Genomic DNA, 21,915 nt, shown 5'->3' with positions numbered 1-21,915 from the left:
TTCTTTACAATATGGCTCTCCCCACATGCTTTGCCAGACAGGTAAGATACCATTTCACTTAAAAATTTTGACTGAAGATATATGGAGATGGGCATGATAGCACACAAATAGAATCCCAGCCCCTTGGGAGGCTGAGACAGGTGGACAGCAAATTCCAAGGCAGCCTTAGAAATTTAGCAAGGCCCTAAGCAACACAGCAAAACCCTGTCTCAAAATAAAGAGGGCTGAAAATGTAGTTTGGTGGTAGAGAAGATCCCTCAAGTTGATCAGCACAGATCCTGGATTGTATTAAATTAGCTATTTACCAATCTCCTCCTATATTGCAGTGTGTGCATATATGTGCATATCCAGTTACTGCTTTAGTTCTTTGGCATTTCTAATATGCTAGTCGCCAGACAAGAGTATTATTGCTTTTGGGGAATTAGACTAGTAGGGAAGGAGAAGTAAACAACTTTGTGACAGAATTAAAGGAAAGATAATGGATTATGAGTGAATGCAATCATCCTTTTTTCCTCTAGCTAACCAGAGAGTTTGGTTATATCAAACCTGGGACTCCTTCATAATGCAGAATATCTCAGTAATTAGTAAACAATAACAAAAAATGTAAGAAGCTGAAAGAACTAACTTAAACTCCAGAACAAAGAGTGAGTCAAGGTCTGGGGTTAGGACTCAGGGGTAGAGCACTTGCCTAGCACATGTGAGGCACTGGGTTCAATCCTCAGCACCACATAAAAATAAATAAATAATGGGCTGGGCTTGTGGTTCAGTGGTAGAGTACTTGCCTCATATGTGTGAGTAACTGGGTTCGATCATCAGCACCACAGTAAAATAAATAAAGATACGGTGTCCATCTACAACTAAAAAAAATATTAAAAAATAAAAATAAAAAGAGTGAGTCAGGCCGGGTGTGGTGGCACACACCTGTAATCCCAGTGGCTTTGGAGGCTGAGGCAGGAAGATCAAGAGTTCAAAGCCAGCCTCAGCAACTTAGTAAGGCCCTAAGCAACTCAGTGAGACCCTATCTCTAAATAAAATATAAAAAAGAGCTAGGGATGTGGCTCAGTAGTTAAGTGCCCCTGGGTTCAATACCCAATAAACAACAACAACAACAACGGGAATAAAAAGAAAAAACCAAACCAAAACAAAACAAACCAGACCAAAACAAAAACAAAAGGTGAGTCAGAAAATGGAAAGGAGAAAAATAGCTAGATTTGGAATGATTCCGGGTAACCTGAGAAATCACTAAAATAACTTCCAATAAATTTTACCTCAGCATTATGAATGAAATCATTGTAGAATTCTTGGAAGGAGATGGTTTAGAAAATGATTTAAAGGGCTTTTCAATTAACAAAAGCAGGATTACAAAACAAAAGCATGATTACAGGAAGTGGCACATGCCTGTAATCCCAGCAGCTTGTGAAACTGAGGCAAGAGGATCATGAGTTCAAAGCCAGCCTCATCAAAAAGCAAGGCACAACGCAAAGTGAGACCACCCTGTCTCTAAATAAAATTCAAAATAAGGTTGCAGGGATGTAGTTCAGTAGTTAAGTGCCCCTGAGTTCAATCTGGGGTACCAAAACAAACAAACAAAGCAGGATTATGGAGGTTAAATTGTAGGTATAGGACGGGTGCAGTGGTGTGCGTCTGTAATCCCAGAGACTCAGGAAGCTGAGGCAGAAAATTTAAAGTAAGAGACCTATCTAGGCAAATTGGGGACACCTTGTCTCAAAACTGGGGGAATGGGTAGCTGGCGATATACCTCAATAAATAAAGCACCACTGGGTTCACTTCCCAGTCTCCACCCCTCAAAATTATATTTCATTAATTAATTAATTGCAGGAATATGGTGCCTGTTACCTGTTCATTGTTGAAGAGAACAAAAACTTACCTCAACAAAGAAGACAAGATTTTCTAAATGGGTAGGATGTGTTTTCAAGTTACCATCTTTAACTTCTAAGAGGTCACCTTTACATCTACTGAAGACATCTGAAGACAAAAAGATATTTTTATGGTTTTATTCCCCTTTTGTTTCAATGCTATTTTCAGGAACACAATCTATATAATCTAATAGAAAATAAGCAAATATAAAAGCTTAGTTCAGAAACTTTTTTTTTTAACCACAGTGAACCAAAAACTAGAGAATAACTATTTTAAGCCACTAAGTCATATTTACTATGGCTGTACAGACTTCAAAATAATATATTCTCGCCAGGTATAGTGTGATAAACCTATAAACCCAGTTACTTGGTAGGCTGAATCAGGAAGGAGCACAAGTTCAAGGACAGCCTAGGTAATTTATTGAGACTGTCTCAAAATAAAATTTTTTAAAAAAGGGCTAGAGATAACTCAGTGTGTACAGTGCTTACCTAGCATGTACATAAACCCTGAATTCAATCCCCACCATAAATTAATTAATTAATTGCAGAGTCTAAGATATCTCAAAAATAGGTCACGCATGGTCCCAATAAAATTAAAATTGAGTGAATGATTTAGAAGAACTTGTATCGTGGAATGAAAGACCAAGAAAGTATACTACAGAAATTCATCTTCATAACAGAGGCTATGTTTTATTCTTATACTCTTGCTCATCTTTTAATTTTCAGACATCTTTCATATGAGCAATAAAGTAAAAGACCATTTAGGTCCCTGAGAAGACCGACCCTTACAGATTTAGAATGCATATATACCTTTATTTTTTTTACGTTAGATACCTTTATTTTACTTATTTATGTGGTGCTGAGGATGGAACCCAGTGCCTCGAACATGCTAGGAGAGCGCTCTATCACTGAGCCACACCCCCAGCCCACATACATACCCTTTTAACAACAATTCCATTTCAAGGAAATTTTATCCCAAGGAAATAACCAAATAATTACTCAAACACTGTGTCCCAAGATATGAATTTCAACATTATTATAAATGTAAGAAATAATGCAAGTATATGTCAAACAGAGGAGTTCACAAGTAAATTTGTTATACTGACATTTCAGAATATTATGTATTATTAAAAGTGAACATATAGGGCTGGGGATGTGGCTCAAGCGGCTCAAGCGCCTGGCATGCGTGCGGCCCGGGTTCAATCCTCAGCACCACATACAAAGATGTTGTGTCTGCCAAAAACTAAAAAATAAATATTAAAAAATTCTCTTTCTTTAAAAAAAAATAAATTAAAAAAAAAGTGAACATATATACATATGAACAGATAGATAGAATTACATAGGTATCCAGGAAAATTTAAAAAATAAAATTAAAAAAGCCTACATTATCTGTGTATGGTGGTGCATCCTTTAATCCCAGCCACTCAGGAAGCTAAAGCAGGAGAAGCTTAAGTTCAAAGGCAGCCTCAGCCAAATTATTGAGACCCTGACTCAAAATAAAAAGACACGGGGATATGGCTGAGTGTGACGTGCCCCTGCGTCCCTGGGTTCAATCCCCAGAATTAACCCCTCCCCCCCAAAAAAAGGGAAGGGGGGTGGGAATCGCAGGTGTGCAAAGGAACGAACCTGTGTTATATATACCTTTTCATATCTTAAAAGAAATTACTACTATGTATTTTCACATACATATGAATGGCTGTAGGTGGCATCTATGAATATTGACTCCAAAGCATTAAAAAGTCTATAGACAATTGTCTGGCAAAGGAAAAAAGACCTTACTCACTTGTGTACCAGTTTATAATAGGTATCTAATACTTTTGTAATAAAAAATTAACTTTTAATACTAAAGAACTGGTTTTTAAAAATTCTAAAAATATGCATCATTATTTTCAAATCCTACTTCAAGTTTATATATATAAAAATTGAGCTACTGCCAAACAACCACATACAATAATCTACAGTAAGAATACTCATCCTCCAGACTGGGGACATGATTTTTGCTTCCTCACTCAAAATGCATAAGGTCCTAGATTCAGTCCCCAGCACCGCAAAAACCAAACAAACAAACAAAAACTCACCCTTTAACTGTTCTAGTAAAGACTTAAGACTATTCTCTATCCGTTCCTGTATCTCCACTGTATCTTCTGAAATTGAAAGATAAAAATTTAAAACTTTCATTTTCTTATTAACATAAAAAGCATAGTCAATACCTGTAAACAACACACAGTAAGAATTATTTTTTTCCTCTTAAGAACTTACGAATCTAAGGCTGGTGATATAGCTCAGTTGGTAGGTGCTTGCCTTGCACATACGAAGCCCTGGGTTCAAACCCCAGCACCCACCCCCCAATAAATAAATAAATAAATAAAAATTAAAAAAAAAAAAAAAAAAAAAAAGAAGAAGAGAAGCGGGAGCCCATGGGAAAAATGAAGTAACTTTGATTAGGCAAGGAGAGGAGGATAGCGGAGAAGTATAGGGGCAGAAAAGATGGTGGAATATGATGGACATTATTACTCTAGGTACATGTATGACTGCACATATGATGCGATGCTACATCCTGTACAATCAGAGAAATAAAAAGTTGTGCTGCAATTGTGTACAAAGAATCAAAATGCATTCTGCTGTCATATGTACACAATTAAAATAGACAAATTTAAAAGGGCAGGGGAGCATTTAATCACCTTTCCACCATAGGTACTACCTGAAATTCTCTTTGAGGACTTGAAACCTGCTGAGTGCTTAAAAATTCTTGTAAATGATAGGATCTATAAACTTTATGATTTTGAAAAAGAGAAATATTTGTGATTCTCATTGGGTTGAAAGCTTGGGAATTTATCCACAAAATTTGGAACTTAATTTTTAAATCCAATTCAATCTAAAGCTAGGTACGGTAGTGCATGCCTGTAATCCCAATGGCTCAAGAGGCTGAGGCAGGAAGACTGTTGAGTTCAAAGCTAGCCTCAGCAGCATAGTGAGAATCCAAGCAACTCAGCGAGACCCTGTATCAAAATAAAATACTTTTGGTGCTGGGGATGTGTGTTTCAGTAGTTAAGCACCTCTGGGTTCAATCCCCAGTATCCAAAAAAACAAAAATTCAATAATCTTTCAATAAGTCAACTGTTGGACGTAACAAGTCCCTTTAAATATGGGGAAAAAAATCAGGATTCTAAAACATTACTTTGAAATCTGTGAATGTGCCCTCTTGAATACTAAACCAGACATTGCCAGAGCAGCTTCCAGCTTTCATCTACTCCATATTGCTAAGTATCTGAGGTTATAGATGTTTCATTGCATTTACTAAGTTTTCAATGACAAAAACCCAGGAAATTCACATGCAAGAAAATACTTACTTACCTAAACCATTGGTATCCAGCTCATAAACATCATTAACAAGATAAAAAGAACTTATCTGGCATTGAGAACAGCCAGAGTTAAAGAATCCACCCATTCTGGTAGGTACAGGACCAAGGAAAGGATACTAGAAAGAGGGAAAATAATATCCTTTAATTCATTCAAAAGAAGAAAATAAAGCTTTGTTAACTACTGGATAAAACTTATTTTGGGGCTAGGGATATAACTCAGTTGGTAGAGTGCTTGCCTCACATGCACAAGGCCCTGGGTTCAATCCCCAGCACCACAATTAAAAAACAAAACAAAACAAAACAAAACAAGGGCTGGGGATATGGCTTAAGTGGTAGTGAGCTTGCCTAGCATGAGTGAGGTTCAATTCTCAGCACCACAATTGTGTCCACCTAAAACTAATAAATAAATAAATAAACGTTTCGGTGATTTAATGAAAAACCATTAATCAGCAAAGTATTTTCTGACCATTATAGTAAAAATAGAAATGGCATATGAATTTGTTGATAGCTATTAGAAATTTATCATCACACACCCAAAAAATTATGCTTTTCTTCATTATCCAGCCTGGGTATTGGGAAAGCGTCTGCAATTTCTTCTCCATGTATAATATTCCTCTTTTTACTCCAGATACCATAAATTGGGGGAGAAAAAATTCTATTCTTTACTATTTGGTCAACCCCAAAGTCCTAATTGAATGACAATCATAAATATAATCATTGAAGCTTTAATGACAAATTAAATATATGATACCTGAATTTCCTTTTCAATAAATCGCTTTCCTGTCTCCACGGCCACCTCTAGCTGTTGAAGGAGCAAACGAAGAATATCAATGGGTGAGGATACACCATTCTCCGCAGTCTTCTCAGAGTTCTTTGGCTCCACAGGGTGGTTAAGACTTGGAAGGCCACTGATCAGCCTCAATGTTAAGGAACGGATTCTTAGCCACATGGTCTCCTCCTCCAAGGAAAGTTTCTTATGTTCTTCAGAAACATCCCTTAAACAAAAACATCCTCAGACCATCCATTTTATTCAACCTGTTGCCTTCAAAGCTTGCAACATTCACTTTTACCAGTCAAGACACTGCTGAATGGTTCCAATTTTCACTTAGTATTTGGATGATCTTAAAGCCAAAAATCTTCTGAATCCCCATTTCACTATCAATAAAAATGGGCATGGTAACTTTCCTAACTTAATTTCCCCAGGACTTTTTTCTCTGATAATTAAAGTACTACATGATACAAAAAGTTTGACAGCTGGAGGTGATGGCACACACCTGTAATCCCAGCAGCTCTGGCAGCTGAGGCAAGAGGATCCCAAGTTTGAGGCCAGCCTCAGCAGTGTAGCAAGGCCCTAAGCAACTCAGGGAGACCCTGTCTCAAAATAAAAAATAAAATGGGCTGGGGATGTGGCTCAGCAGTTAAGCACCACTGGGTTCAATCCCCAGTTGCCCGCCCGACCCCCGCCCGCCAATTCAAATGACAGAAAAGTAAAAATTGGGAAGGAAAAGTGCCCTGATAACCAAATACCCAGAGTATTAACAAGTTTGGTATATATCCATTCAGACTTTTGCAATACAGATGTATAAAAATGTAACTGAAGTACATTTTTATACATCTGCATTGCAAAAGTGAATTTCAATGGTAGAATGCATTGAAATGTAAGTAAAAATGGCAAGCTTGTTACATTCTAAAAATTTATGGTAAATAAATTGGTAAATTGGTTTGTGTGTGATGTACATACACGTTATATATATTTATACATATATCTTGAGTGTGTGGTTAGCACATGGAAGGCCCTGCATTTAATTCCCAACAATATCGAAATATCTATCTATGTTTGCACTTAAAATAATATTTATGTGGGCCAGGGCAGAGAACTTGCCTAGCATGTGTGAGGCACTAGGTTTCATCCTTAGCACCACATAAAAATAAACAAATAAAATAAAGGTATGAAAAATACAACATTATAAAACAATAAAAAGCAAAAAAAAAAAAAAAAAAAAAAGAATGGCTTACTATATCCAGACTGTTTGTAGAAACCATATAGTTTACAGTGAACAATTTGTTTCCTCTGAGAATCTAGGATTTTGGTACATGCTGGACAAAGAGTTTGTCCATGAACCAGTGAATAAAAATGGTAGGCATAGAAACACAGCACATGTTACAGCATTTTTCCCTGCTGAAGAAAGAGAGCACTCATTGTGTTCCTTCATAAAAAGAGAACGCAGTGGTGGTTGGGGCTGTGGCTCAGCGGTATTGCGCTTGCCTGGCATGTGTGAGGCGCTGGGTTTGATTCTCAGCACCACATATAAATAAATATAATTAAGGTCTGTCAACAACTAAAAAAATTTTTAAAAAAGAGAGAACACACAGTGGAAATCTGTGTATGGAAGTCTCCATACTCTGCCTACTCCTCTTTCCTTGCTGTTCCCATCATCTATTCTTTTGCTATAATAAACCTAAGCCCCTGTAATCATTCTAGCAAATCACCCAATGTGATTTTGGCAACCTATGAGTCATAGTATTTGCAAAACTATCTAATATATACACACTTGCAAGTTGTCTACTTCCTTAAAGCTCAACTTCCCCAGAAGCAGATCTGCTTAGCAGACCATATGTGGCATTTCAAATCTTGTTATATATCACCAGAATTCCCTACATGAAGGCTCTATAAAATTGTGCCACAACATATACATAATAACAAGCATCATTCTACATAACCACCAATCCTTTTTGTTAGAAATAAAATCTTAATCACTGAAAATGCATTTCTTTGAACTTCTTGTTACACCCTCTACCCACACTGTTTCTTTGTTATCTTCTCTATTGATCTATTAAGAGTCCTCAGCCAGGTGTGGTGCACCACTATAAACCTAATGACTCAGGAGTCTGAAGTAAAGAATCGAAAGTTCAAGACCAATTTAGCAAAACTGTCATTTTTTTTTTTTTTTTAATTTAAGAAGGACGTGGATATGCATCAGTGGTAGAATACCCCGGAGTTCAATTACTTCCAGTTCAATCACTGAAGAAGAAGGATGGCAGGGGGTGAGTATGTATTTTCTCTATACAGATCAGGGGTATTAACATAAATGAAAAAATCAGGGCCTAAGGACAGAGCTCAGTAGTACAGCACTTGCCTAGCGCATGTAAGACTCTAGGTTTCATCCTCAGTACTAAAAAAAAGGTATATGTATAAATATATATAACGTGTGTGTACATCACACACAAACAAATTTACCAATTTATTTACCATAAATTTTTAGAATGTAACAAGCTTGCCATTTTTACTTACATAAGTTAAATCCTTTATGTTTACATTTCCACTGTTTATATGTTAAGAAAGGTTTTTCCTACCCACTTAAAAATATTTTCTATCTTCTAGAATTTCTAATGAGTTCTGGCATATAATCTTTAATCCATTTAAAATTCATTCTCATATATACTATGAAGTAGCAAAGGGGTGAGACGTATTTTCTTCTTCTGGCTTAACTATATTTTCTTATCCCAACAACAAACATATTATTTTATATTTGTGTAAAAGAGATTTTTCTAAACAACTATCAGATTAAACCTAATTCTTCCCACCCATCCAGTGCTAGGGATTGAACCCAGGGCCTCACACATGTTAGGCAAATACGCTACTGAGATGCATGCCCAGTCCTTTTTATTTTGAGATATGGTCTCTCGAAATTGCCCAATATGACCTTAAACTTGCGATCCTTCTGCCTCAGCCTCCTAAATAACTATAGGCTACAGGCCAGCACCACCATACCCAACTGGATTCATCCTAATCCTTTAGAAATAAATGGCTTGGCCAGGAGTGGTGGTTTACTCCTGTAATTCCATCAGCTCGGGAGGATGAGTCAGAAAGATCATAAGTTCAAATGCAGCCTCAGCAAAAAATTGAGGTAGCTCAACAACTCAGTGAGACCCTATTTCTAAATAAAATATAAAAAAGGGCTGGGTGTGGCTCAGTGGTCAAGTGCCCCTGAGTTCAATCCCTGGTACCAAAAAAGAAAGAGAAATGGCTTGGAGTTAAATTTTAGTTACCTGTCTTTTGGATCCCAGCTGAAGAAAACATTTAAATCTCTGTTATCTCGCAAATCTTCCCATGGAATGTCATCTTCTTCTGGCCTAAGATTCATTGACTTTATACTTTCTGCTAGGCTGGTTGATCTGCGATATATAGAATTTATTTCAATAGGAAAATAGTCATGAAAACGTTTTCAACATTGTTTTAGAAGAAAGAAAGGAAGAAAAAAGAAAAAAATTATTCTAAGAAATAAGGGTTCATATAAGGTGATATACAACCAAGTAAAAATCATGCCGACTTACTCCAAGACAAGAGAAGGTCAAACAAAGTAATGAATCAGCACTAACTCCTGAAATCCCATTTGTAGTGCAAAGGGAAACTTGTAAGCATAATATGGATCAAGAGAATGAGCATGTATAAAACGACTCCTGTAGAGGATCTGAGATGGTGCTGGCAATTCTCTATAATTCTTTTTTATTTGTGGGGGATGGGGGTGGGGGTGGTGCCAGGGATTGAACTCAGATGCACTCAACCACTATGCCACATCCTCAGTGCTATTTTGTATTTCATTTAGAGACAGGGCCTTGCTAAGTTGCCGAGGCTGGCTTTGAACTCACGATCCTTCTACCTCATCCTCCCAAGCTTCTGGGTTACAGTTGTGTGCCACTGCAGTTCTACCATTCTTTATGTCAGGCCAAAGTTCTGTTTTCTATGTTCCCACCCCTTTTCTTTCATTCCCCCTGTTTTTTCCTTATCCTAAGCCTGGTAATGACACCATGAGTGCATTAATGGCTTTTAGAATCTGATTTAATCCCTTCATTTGAGTTTTTTCCCCCCTTTTGTGTAATACTTACATATTTGCTTCAAGTAGAAGGTCCAACAGCATCCGTTCAGTACGGACTTGTGCAAAATGAAGAGAATTATTCAGCCTGTTCCTAAAAGCGATAAACTCTGGGATCTTCTCAAATGCACCATATTTGTAAGCTTGAATAATATATTCTGAGGTCTGGGAAGGAAAGACATCATCTTGGTATAAATATTTCACAGGACAGACACTGTAAGCAAACCGTGCCAGCCAAAACAAAATATTCAAGCTAAAATTAAGAAAAGCTTTGATGGGGTAAAATTGGGGGTTCATAACCCACTTCAATCTAATGTATGAAATATGTCAAGAGCTTTGTAATGTTGTGAACAACCAATAAAAAATAAATAAATAAATAATCATTAAAAAAAAAGAAAAGCTTTGAATCCAATCTTTAAAAGTTTCTATTATCAAGTACAGAATATCAGTTCTTTATAATGTTACTTTTCTTCCTTTCTGTACCAGAGTCAAATGGGTTCTTTACTAATATTACTATTCACAACACCCAACTGCCACTACCATCCCACAGACCTTCTCTTGTCAGTCATATCTCTCAATGCAATAGGACTGGAGGTTTTGTGAGGCCACATCAATAAAAAATTTGCTTAGTGCCATTCTGGAAGGGATATTACTCCATGTTTTTCTGCTTCCAAGACCAGCTGTTTTATATAAAGGTTCCGAAGATGCCAGAATAATGGAACCACCTCCACGTACCCAAAATAAAAGTCACTCTTTTACAAAAAGGTTACTCCTTGGTTTTGTTTCTTTCTGCACAATGTACCACACACATAGGACATATATGTATTACACCAGAATAGAAAAAAGACACCAAAGACTCATAAAAGTTAATGTTATAATCAATTCTGAGGACAGAACAACTTCAAGAACAAGTTTGTCCATCTGAACTACCTAAGACCTCTTCTAGAAACTTCCATAGACAAGTGAAGGAAACATTTAGTATGTGTTTTAACTGTAGATTAAAGCATATATATAGATGAAATGTTTACAAAACAGAGGCAAGATAAAGAATTCTAAACGGAAATCCTGGCATAAAAGAAGAAAATCTCAGGCAAGAACATTTCAGAAGTGTAGGCCTATGCCAACAGGAATGAAGAACAGAAGATCAAACCTTAGGGTCAAGGAAAGCATTAAGCTCAAAGCTGATGTGTGACCAAATAAAGATTCTTCCTAAAAAAGTCAGTCTTTTTACACAGTCTCAGTTAGTCAGCTCTGCCCCCATCTCTATTATGACTGAGAAATTTGCCCAGTAGGAAAATAGGCCAATAGTCAACAACATACCCTCTGATACACAGCCTCGCAGGGTTCATTTCAGGCCGCGGGATTGCGCCACGGGCGCTAATTCAACTGCATTCGATGCGGCTTTTAAACCCCCATGGGACACCTCGGCGAGCTGTTTGCCTGCAGTATCTGGAGAAATTAAAGACGGACGGACACAAGACAATTAAAAAGATTACTTGTGATCCTGCAGGTTTAAAGAAGGACTATCCAAAAAAGCTTGAGTGTACCTTCTAGCTTGATTAAGGATAGTGATATGCCCCATCAAGAAGAGGCCAGGACACTAATCACATATGTCTATCCTATGGCACTTTGGCTGAGAAAACACATCAAGGTTTACTATCAGCCCTTGTGATAGGAACTTACAGCTTAAAAAAATGGAAACATATAATTTAGTAAGTTATCAGGATAGATATATGACTTCGGTAATTCCAAACAACTTTATAAATTCCAGTTCTAAAATATGCTATAATTAAGGCAGAGAACTTACTGAGTAGTCCATGGAATAGCACTTTAAGAAAAAAACTTTCAAAAAAGCAGTGAGAAAGAAATAGTCTTCAAGAAACCAAGAAGGTGGACACGGTTACAGTCCTCCTTAAACATCACAGTGAAGCACCAGTGCAAGGCTAGATCTGGGTCAGGGCACAACCAATAACCTCTGAGAGACAACAGGGAAAACTGGAGGCCACAGGCACTTCAAGACTTTTGAATGGTGTATGTCATCTGTACCTATTTCTACTAGCTTATGTGCAAATGGGTATATTTAGATCCCATATGGATGCCTGAAATGAACCCTGGTCACTGTAAAAACTAGCAAATTAGGACATCAGACCTGAAACTTACAATCATCATTACCTAAGATAGACATTTTAAAGTAAGATTTTTAAAGCAGTACAAACATTTAAAGAATGTTAGGAGATAGGAAAATCTAGCACTGATTTTCATATTGTAAAAAGAATCTATTCCAAAGTAAGATGACAGTAGCCAACGACATATCTAAAAAGAAAATCCTTGTGCAGACCTTCCAAATTCAACTTTCAGTCCCACAGCACAAAACCTTCCTGAGAACTCGGGATTTCCCATTCAAGGAATAAGTGTTCTTTCAAAGAAGCAGTTGGGAAGTAAAACATCAGTCACCCCCCAAAAACGGCATTTGGGAATCCCCAAAACTATCAAGAATAAAAGCTGTTGAGCATGGATCTTGGGCTCTGAAGTGAAACATTTCTAATTCAATGAGAAGGTTTAACGCACGCAGTGTGACACTACAATCATAGGCAGCCTTAGATTCTTTTAGGAGACCTTCCACGCTACTGTTCCCTTGTTTGGTGATGGGGCATCAAGATAGAGGCACACAAAGAACTAAAAAAATTAGACAATAAGATAACAAATAATCCAATCAACAAATGGGCCAAGGACCTGAACAGACACTTCTCAGAGGAGGATATACAATCAATCAACAAGTACATGAAAAAATGCTCACCATCTCTAGCAGTCAGAGAAATGCAAATCAAAACCACCCTAAGATACCATCTCACTCCAGTAAGATTGGCAGCCACTATGAAGTCAAACAACAAGTGCTGGCGAGGATATGGAGAAAAGGGTACACTTGTACATTGCTGGTGGGACTGCAAATTGGTGCGGCCAATTTGGAAAGCAGTTTGGAGATTCCTGGGAAAGCTGGGAATGGAACCACCATTTGACCCTGCTATTGCCCTTCTCGGACTATTCCCTGAAGACCTTAAAAGAGCATGCTACAGGGATACTGCCACATCGATGTTCATAGAAGCACAATTCACAATAGCTAGACTGTGGAACCAACCCAGATGCCCTTCAATAGATGAATGGATAAAAAAAAATGTGGCATTTATACACCATGGAATATTACGCAGCACTAAAAAACAACAAAATCATGGAATTTGCAGGGAAATGGATGGCACTAGAGCAGATTATGCTTAGTGAAGCTAGCCAATCCCTAAAAAACAAATACCAAATGTCTTCTTTGATATAATGAGAGCAACTATGAACAGAGTAGGGAGGAAGAGCAGGAAGAAAAGATTAACTTTAAACAGAGATATGAGATGGGAGGGAAAGAGAGAGAAAAGGGAAATTGCAGGGAAATGAAGGGAGACCCTCATTGCTATACAAAATTACATATAAGAGGTTGTGAGGGGAATGGGAAAATAAACAAGGAGAGAAATGAATTACAGTAGATGGGGTAGAGAGAGAAGATGTGAGGGAAGGGGAGGGGGGATAGTAGGGGATAGGAAAGGTAGCAGAATACAACAATTACTAATAGGGCATTATGTAAAATTGTGGATGTGTAAACAACGTGATTCTGCAATCTGCATTTGGGGTAAAATTGGGAGTTCATAACCCACTTCAATCTAATGTATGAAATATGATATGTCAAGAGCTTTGTAATGTTGTGAACAACCAATAAAAAAAAAAGATAAAAGATAAAAAAAAAAGATAGAGGCACATTTTTCTTGTGTACTGAGCTTCCCTTTTTTCTCCAGGATCCCTTAAGATTGCTACTTGAATATGATACATTAGCTCCATTACAAACCGACAAAGTGTCCCAATCCCAGATCAATTAGTCACTCCTATACACAACCATCAAAAAAAGATCAAGCATCAAAAAAGACACTAAAAACACTGAGAAGACACCCCTCAAACTGTTCCTGGGAACATTATTTCCCTTTATTACAATACTGTACATTTTTATTTTGGGGTTGTTTTTTTCCCCAGAAGCAATTCTTCCAACACAATGGTTAGAAAAAACTAAAGCCTAATTTCTATCAGTATAAAATAGTGTGCCTTTCTTTATTGTCCAAATCTTTATGAATAATGATTCTTCAAGAATGCATAGTTGATTAAAACAACAGAAAAACCAGATATTGGGCTTTAAGGATTCTCTTATTTCTTCCCACTACCTTAAAGCTAGTTGAGAAACAAAATTTTGAAAAGGATTCTTTAGTAAATCAGGTGTCTTTATCTTTCTCCTGGTAAATAAATTACAGCTACAATAATGATCAATTTGAGGAAATAATTTCAGTTGATTTTGAGTTAATGAAATCCCTTAAAAACAGAGAAGAGCAAGCAGATATACGTGAACACACAGTGAAAACTCACACTTGACGACTTAAAAGCCTAGGGCCCTAGAGATGCTCTTTCAACCTCTAAGCCTGGCCAACACACTCTAAGTAATGTGTTCAGTTGCTGAAAGCCATTTCCCTCTCTTCCTGATCAGAAGCTATGTCACAAAATAAGGTCTGAATAGCAATGTCAATCGCAGGACAGAGAAGACAGGCTAAAAAAGCCAATTAATATGGTGTACAGTTCAACAGCTAAGCAGAGAACCCTCCATCCACATTCTCAGAACTGTCCTTTGCTATTACAGCCCTCTAGGCCATGCCATAACCTTGTCAGAACATATTACCAGACGCTAAGAACAACAAACCTATATTCCAATTATTCAGACACGGTTCTGTCCTGCTTCCTATTTAATATATCCTTGAAGAATTATATGGAAAATACATTAACATTTACCAAACAGATTTGTTTGTTTTAAATCCTTAAGAGTGTTTGCCAAGAAGAACCCCAGGTTATAATTTCCTTGTCAGGTTCCTTAGTTGCTGATAGACCATGACAATAAAGCTCTGGGCAGGTATCTGCCCAGCTAGGTTCCAGGCAATGAGTCTGCAAATCATGTGAGAACCAAGTAAGTAGTGACCACTCTAAGAACAACTTTCTCTTTCCATATTTCTCTTAGGTAGTTTTGCAAGATTGATCAACTGAGTAGTGACCATATGGTTTTTCCACATAAAATTCTGCTTCAACAAGTGGAGCCCCAATCCGTTTGCAGTGAAAAATATGGTGCAAATCCCATCCTTTAGTTATGGCACATTTATGGCTACTGAAAAAACACATACAATTGACCTAAGTTTCTTGAAATGTTCTTCAACTGGTCAATAAATAAAAATAAAATTTATTTATTTATTCAGAAATAAAGGTGGCAGAGCTAGGGTTGTGGCTCAGTGGTACAGCACTTGCCTAGCATGTGTGGGGCATGGGTTTGTTTCTCAGCACCACATATAAATGAATAAAATAAAGGTTTATCAACATCTAAAAATAAATATTAAAGAAAGAAAGGTGGCAGAGTGTTGGTTTTTTGTTTTGTTTTTGTGGTGCTGGGGATTGAACCCAGGGCCTTGTGCATGCAAAGCAATTACTCTACCAACTGAGCTATATCCCTAACCCCATCATAGACTCTTACATGGCACTGCAGGCTACAAATTCTTATGGGCTATTTCTTACTTCCTTGGAAAGTTCTTAGATATCCAAAGACAGTTCTAAGAGGTATAACACTTCTTAGTCTATTAAAACCCAGTGTTAAATGCCAACTTTCCTAGGATCCTATTAAACACACCCACATTCCAATAAACATAAACAGCTCTACCTCAAGCTAAGAGCCTTGAACAGTAAGCTACAGTATAAGAGCATTTGCCAGTAGAGCATGGTGCTCCTTAACATGGGCACTTGTGACTCAATCGTGTACAGTCTGTAGTCAAGACCATAAAGAAAAAAAGAAAAGGCTTTTCACTTACATCTTTCTGGTTGGAGTGGAAAAACCTGAGTGCGAAATTACAGGATTGGGATGCAGCAGCATACTGACCTAGAGATTCGGCATATCGAGTCAAAAGATAACTAGGTTGGAAGAGAAGAAAAAATACACGTTATACTTACCCACCTCTAGTATCAGATGCTATATCTCAAATTACTATGCCAAAGAAATAGTTAAGCATAAGAAAAAATTAAAAATCATGCCACTTAAAATAGCCTAATCAATAAAGAATAAAGTTCATTCAGTTTTTTAGGAGGATACAAGTTCTACGTCATGCTTTCTTTAGACTCTGGCAATGAAACATAAAAGGTGTAATAATACACATAATGCACATAATGTAGTCTTCCTAAAACAGCACCAGAGGAGATTAAAAAATGCCCTTAAGTAATCACAAGAATAGCCAAAACACAAATTCAAAAGGATGTCTCAGGTCAACAAATAAAGTACACATGAAGAAAAGACTTCAAAACAATGTGTGCTAAGAATAAAGGTTCAGGGGGCTGGGGATGTGGCTCAAGCGGTAGCGCGCTCGCCTGGCATGCGTGCGGCCTGGGTTCGATCCTCAGCACCACATACCAACAAAGATGTTGTGTCCGCCGAGAACTAAAAAATAAATATTAAAAAAAAAAAAAAAAAGAATAAGGGTTCAAAATATACAGCTGGTTGGATGGAAGTATGGCTCAGTGGTAAAACATGTGCTTAGTACGTTTGAAGTTCCAGGCTCAATCCCTAGAACTACAGAAATCAAGAAAATAAAAAGATAGCCGGGCGAGGGAGGCCTTAAGCAACTCACTGAGACCTTATCTCTAAATAAAATACAAAATAGGGCCGGGGATGTGGCTCAGTGGTTGACTGCCCTCGAGTTCAATCCCCAGTACCTCACCCCCACCCCCACCCCCACCCCCCAAAAAAGAGAAAGAACAGTAAATACAAATTTAAAAATTAATTTTTTTTTTTAAAGGAAAAGTACATAGCTGGTTGCCGTCTCTGGGGAAAACTTTCTTCTTGACATTTCAAAACTGCCAATTTTAAAAATTACTAAGCCATATATAAACTCATTATGTTTGCAATGGGTCATAATAGATGTTTACTTAACATCACAAACGAATGTACTACAAAAGACTAGAAATGAGAGTCCCATGCCTCACCCTATTATAGCTGGCTACTCATTATTCAGAGTATATACTACCAACCCAATGGTGTCGTGCTGGATATGCTTTGCATCGAGACTGGAGTAAAGATCCACCACCGGTTCAAATGCACCCAGCATACAGTAGATTCGAACAAGCAGCAATTTGAATTGAGCATTGGAAGGGCTATGGGTTAACCCTTCTTCCAGCAAAGTCAGGGCCTGCCACACAGCAGTCTCATCACCTAAAATCAAAAAAGAGCATTGTCCACTGATCTTGACAGTAATAAGACTTCTCAAAAAGAAACAAACCTACTGACATCATCACCTCCTCTAATTATTCTATAAGTGAAGGCAGAGAATAAATTTTACATACATACTTATAAGCAAAATAGGGAATTCCCTAAATTGTCCCTCAATAGTTATGCCAGTTCTTAAACACTCTCTCTGGAAAAATGGTACAGAGTTTAAGTGGCCAGATCTTGTGGATGGAAGTTATGGAATCACACAGAATTTCAGATTCTGGGAAGAGATGGACTTTGAAGAACAGGAGTCCACCTGCCTTCCCATTGCAGGATTTGCTCTACAAGAATCCAGAGAGAGATTCTTCACAGACACAATTTTACTCATATGTAACTCTCTTAAAAGGTTGTCCTATATGAAGCTTGAAAAAACTTCTCATTAATAATCAGCTGGGTATAGTGGCACATGCCTGCAATCCCAATTACTTGGAAGGCTGAGCCAGGAAGATTTTAAATTTGAGGCCAGCTTTAGCAACTTGCCAAGAACATGTCTTAATATAGAAATAAAAAGGGTTGAGAGGTTGGGGTTGTGACTTAGTTGTAGAGCACTTGCCTATCAAGTGTGAGGCACTGGGTTCAAGCCTCAGCACCACATAAAAAAATGAACAAATAAAATTAAAAGGTATTGTATCCATATACAACTAAAAATATTTTAAGGTGGCGGGGGGGGCTGGAAATGTAGCTCAATGATAGAGCACCAACAGGTTCAATACCCAGTACCATGGGGGAAATCAAACTAAAATGCCACATTTTTTTTTTAGCCTACCAAATTTCAAAAGTATCTATAGTCTTAGATTAAGTAATGTGAATGGATAAAGAAACTGTGGTATATATACACAATGGTATATTAGTCAGCCTTAAAGAATAAAATTATGGCATTTGCCGGTATATGGACAAACTGGAGAATATCATGCTAAACAAAATAAGCCAATCCCAAAGAACCAAAGGCCAAATGTTTTTTCTGATATTCAGAATCTAATTCACAATGGGGGGGAGGGGAACAAAGGTACTTTGGATTAGACAGAGGGGAGTGAAGGGAACGGGAATGGGTATGGGGTAGAAATGACAGTAGAATGAATCGGATATTATTACCCTATGTGCACATGATTACAGAGCGCTGCAACTCTTCATCACTTACAACCAGAAGAATGAGAAGTTATACTCCATCTATGTATGATGTTTCAAAATGCATTCTATTGTCATGTATAACTAATTAGAACAAATTAAAAAAATTTAATTTGCCAAAGTGGGCAATAAAACAAAAATAAGTAATTTGTCTTTAGAATCTATTTAAAGAAGGTACTAAGAAACAGACAAAACTGTATGCAAAAATATTCATTATTACAATAACATCCACACATGGAAACATCATAGAACCATGTGCCACAAAGTTTTTAATTATAATGTGCTTGTACAATAATGTTCAGTAAACATATGAACAGAAAAAGTAAGAAAATATATAAACATATATATTGGGTTCTGGAGAAGTGAAATTTTAAATTGTTTTCCAAAATTTTACAAGCTACTTTTTTTGGGGGAGGGGGTTATTATCAGATATTGAACTCAGGGGCACTCGACCACTGAGCCACATCCCCAGGCCTATTTTGTATTTTACTTAGATACAGGGTATCACTGAGTTGCTTAGTGCCTCACTAAGTTGCTGAGACTGGTTTTGGTCTCACAATCCTCCTGCTTTAGCCTCCCGAGCACCTGGGATTACAAGTGTGTGCCACTGCACCCAGTTCAAGCTACTTTTATACTCGGTAAAAACAACTAAAACCTCCATGCATTAAAAAATATTTTTAAGGTTATTCTATATGCTTTTGTTTCCCCAAAAGAAATAAAATATTGAGCCTTTAGAAAAATATCAATGATAATCCAACCCACACTATGAAAACTACCTATAATCTACCCAAACTATTTTTTTATTAGCTACACATGATAGTACAATGATCTTGACAACCATTTTTATTTTAATGTATTTCTTCTGAACTATAATAACTTTTATCCAAGGCTAGCCTCAAACTTTTGATCCTCCTGCCTTAATTACTATGCTGAAGAAAAAAAAATATTTTTCAAAAATATAAAGCATTCTTATTAATTCTTTCACATTCAAATCAATCTCTTTCAAAACCCTCACTAATTATTCAACAACTTCTAATTTCTACTAGATCTGTGGGGTTTGGGCATAGCTCAGTGGTAGCATGCTTGCCTGATATGCACAAGGCCCTGGGTTCAATCCCCAAGGCTGCAAAAAAAAAAAAAAAAAAAAAGTAAATAAAATAATAATAATGACTATGCCTGATTAGAGCACTTCAATATCCCTCTCATTGAGTTAAAAAAATTCTGCATCCTTACAAGATCTGCAATTTCATTTTGCAGTTTCTGTTGTGGTTTTAATAAGCTCCTGTGTGAATGCAGGAATATTCAGAGGTGAGGTGATTGGTTTGTGATAGCTGTAACCTGATTATGGGGCATAGCTGGAGAAGGTGCATCACTGGAAGCATACCCTGGAAGGATTCATGTTCTCTGTGGCCTCTCCCAGAATGCTTCCTAGATGCTATGAGAGTAATTTCCTTCCTTAGTATGTTTTGCCTCCCTTGGACCCAAAACAATGGAGTTGGCCCACCATGAACTGAACCTCTGGAACTGTGAGCCAAAATAAACTTTTCCTTAAGTTGTTATTTTCTTTTTCTTTTTTGGTGGGGAGTGCCAGTGATTGAACCCAAGGGTGCTTAACTACTGAGCCACATCCCTATAACTTTTTATTTTGAGACAAGGTCTTCCTAAGTTGCTTAGAGCCTTGCTAAGATGCTTAGGCTAGTTTTGAACTCCCGACCCTTCTGCATATCAGCCTACCAAGGTGCTGGGATTACAGGCATGCACCACCACACCTGGCTCCTAAATTGCTCTTGTTGGGTATTATGATCACAGCAACAATAGGCTGACTAACACAGTTCACAATGTATTTGCACTGCAGGATTTTTTTGCGGGGTGGGTACTGGGGATGGAACTCAGGGGCACTCAACCACTGAGCCACATCCCCAATCCTATTTCGTATTTTTTATTTAGAGACAGGGTTTCAATGTGTTGCTTAGCGCCTTGCTTTCTGCTGAGGCTGGCTTTGAACTCACAATCATCCTGTCTCAGCCTCATGAGCCACAGGAATTACAGACATGCACCACCACACCCAGCACTGCACTGTAGAAATTTGATCAATTTACTATCTTCTTTCTCTCTTTTCTACATTTCCCTTGTCTACAAAATTGTGACAATAACTACATTATTATAGGTTTAAATTTGATTCATGGGGGCTGGGGATGTAGCTCAAGTGGTATCGTGCTCGAATAGCATGCGTGAGGCACTGGGTTTGATTCTCAGCACCACATAAAAATAAAATAAAGCTACTGTGTCCACCTTAAAAAAACAACAACAACAACAACAAAAACCAAACAAATAAATAAATTTGATTCATGGAAAGTACTTTCAAGTATCTATCAACAAAAGTTTGCTGCTGCTATTATTATTATATGCCCAGATACCTTGCTCAAAATACAAGTGACTAGGAAAGCCATAGTCACTATGAGCAGCAATGGATGCAAGGGATAAGTAGGGAAGGTTATTTGTATAGAAACCAAATAACTAAGATGTCACTTCATTAGTGGTTTTTATATTAAGGTGACTTTGGAGTTCAATCCCCAGCACCAAATAACAAAACAAAACAAACCACCAAGATGACTTTTGTAGCCCCAAGCAATTTCACGATGAATGGGTCTTATGACAAGGAATCCCCCTCATCCAGGGTATAGCAAGTATTATGATATAGGTACATATAATGTCTTACAGAATATTAGAAGAGACATAAAATCTGCAATGATATTAGACATAAAAATCAAGACAGGTGGGCTGGGTTGCGGTAGAGGGCTCACCTAGGGCATGTGCGGCCCTGGGTTCAATCCTCAGCACCACATAATAAATAAATAAATAAAATAGAGGTATTGTGTCCAACTACAACTAAAAAATATATATTTAAAGAAAAAATCAAGACAGGCTTTTTGAAGCATCATTTGAGCATAAGTTAGATGAAGGAGGCAAAGAAGTTACTTCAACATGATGTTCAGGGATAGCAGTAAAAGATTTTTACAGGGGCTGGGGATGTGGCTCAAGCGGTAGCGCGCTCGCCTGGCATGCGTGTGGCCCAGGTTTGATCCTCAGCACCACATACAAACAAAGATGTTGTGTCCGACGAAAACTGAAAAATAAATATTGAAATTCTCTCTCTCTTTAATTAAAACAACAACAACAACAAAAAGATTTTTATAAATAGATTCAGGATTGTGAATATCTAAGAATTTGGCTGACTTTTACCCTCACTATTTCAGATTGCCTCTAAAGATTTTAGGAATGGGGATGGTAGCAAAATTGAATGA

The 21,915-nt window shown here is 37.4% G+C and overlaps 1 protein-coding gene across 6 annotated transcripts in view; it reads right to left on the bottom strand.

Annotated features, from left to right (window-relative positions):
• The window catches only part of NAA25 (N-alpha-acetyltransferase 25, NatB auxiliary subunit), a 75,340-nt gene that overhangs the window by 10,689 nt on the left and 42,736 nt on the right, over window positions 1-21,915 (bottom strand). For 4 of the 6 annotated variants that reach the window (XM_081283397.1, XM_081283396.1, XM_081283399.1 and 1 more), the window contains 8 exons: window positions 17,248-17,428; window positions 16,038-16,137; window positions 10,127-10,278; window positions 9,290-9,415; window positions 5,991-6,234; window positions 5,232-5,355; window positions 3,956-4,021; window positions 1,889-1,986 (listed from right to left, as the gene is read on the bottom strand). In XM_081283397.1, the coding sequence (XP_081139523.1) occupies window positions 1,889-1,986; window positions 3,956-4,021; window positions 5,232-5,355; window positions 5,991-6,234; window positions 9,290-9,415; window positions 10,127-10,278; window positions 16,038-16,137; window positions 17,248-17,428 (1,091 nt within the window). Of the gene's footprint in view, window positions 1-777; window positions 858-1,888; window positions 1,987-3,955; window positions 4,022-5,231; window positions 5,356-5,990; window positions 6,235-9,289; window positions 9,416-10,126; window positions 10,279-16,037; window positions 16,138-17,247; window positions 17,429-21,915 lie in introns of those variants that run through there. The other 2 variants (XM_081283401.1, XM_081283400.1) reach the window with 2 other exon arrangements.

Source organism: Spermophilus citellus (assembly GCF_964194105.1).
Source record: "Spermophilus citellus genome assembly, chromosome: 3".
In the NCBI taxonomy this organism is placed as follows: Eukaryota; Metazoa; Chordata; class Mammalia; order Rodentia; family Sciuridae; genus Spermophilus; species Spermophilus citellus.
This window is presented reverse-complemented; position numbering and strand designations above follow the sequence as displayed.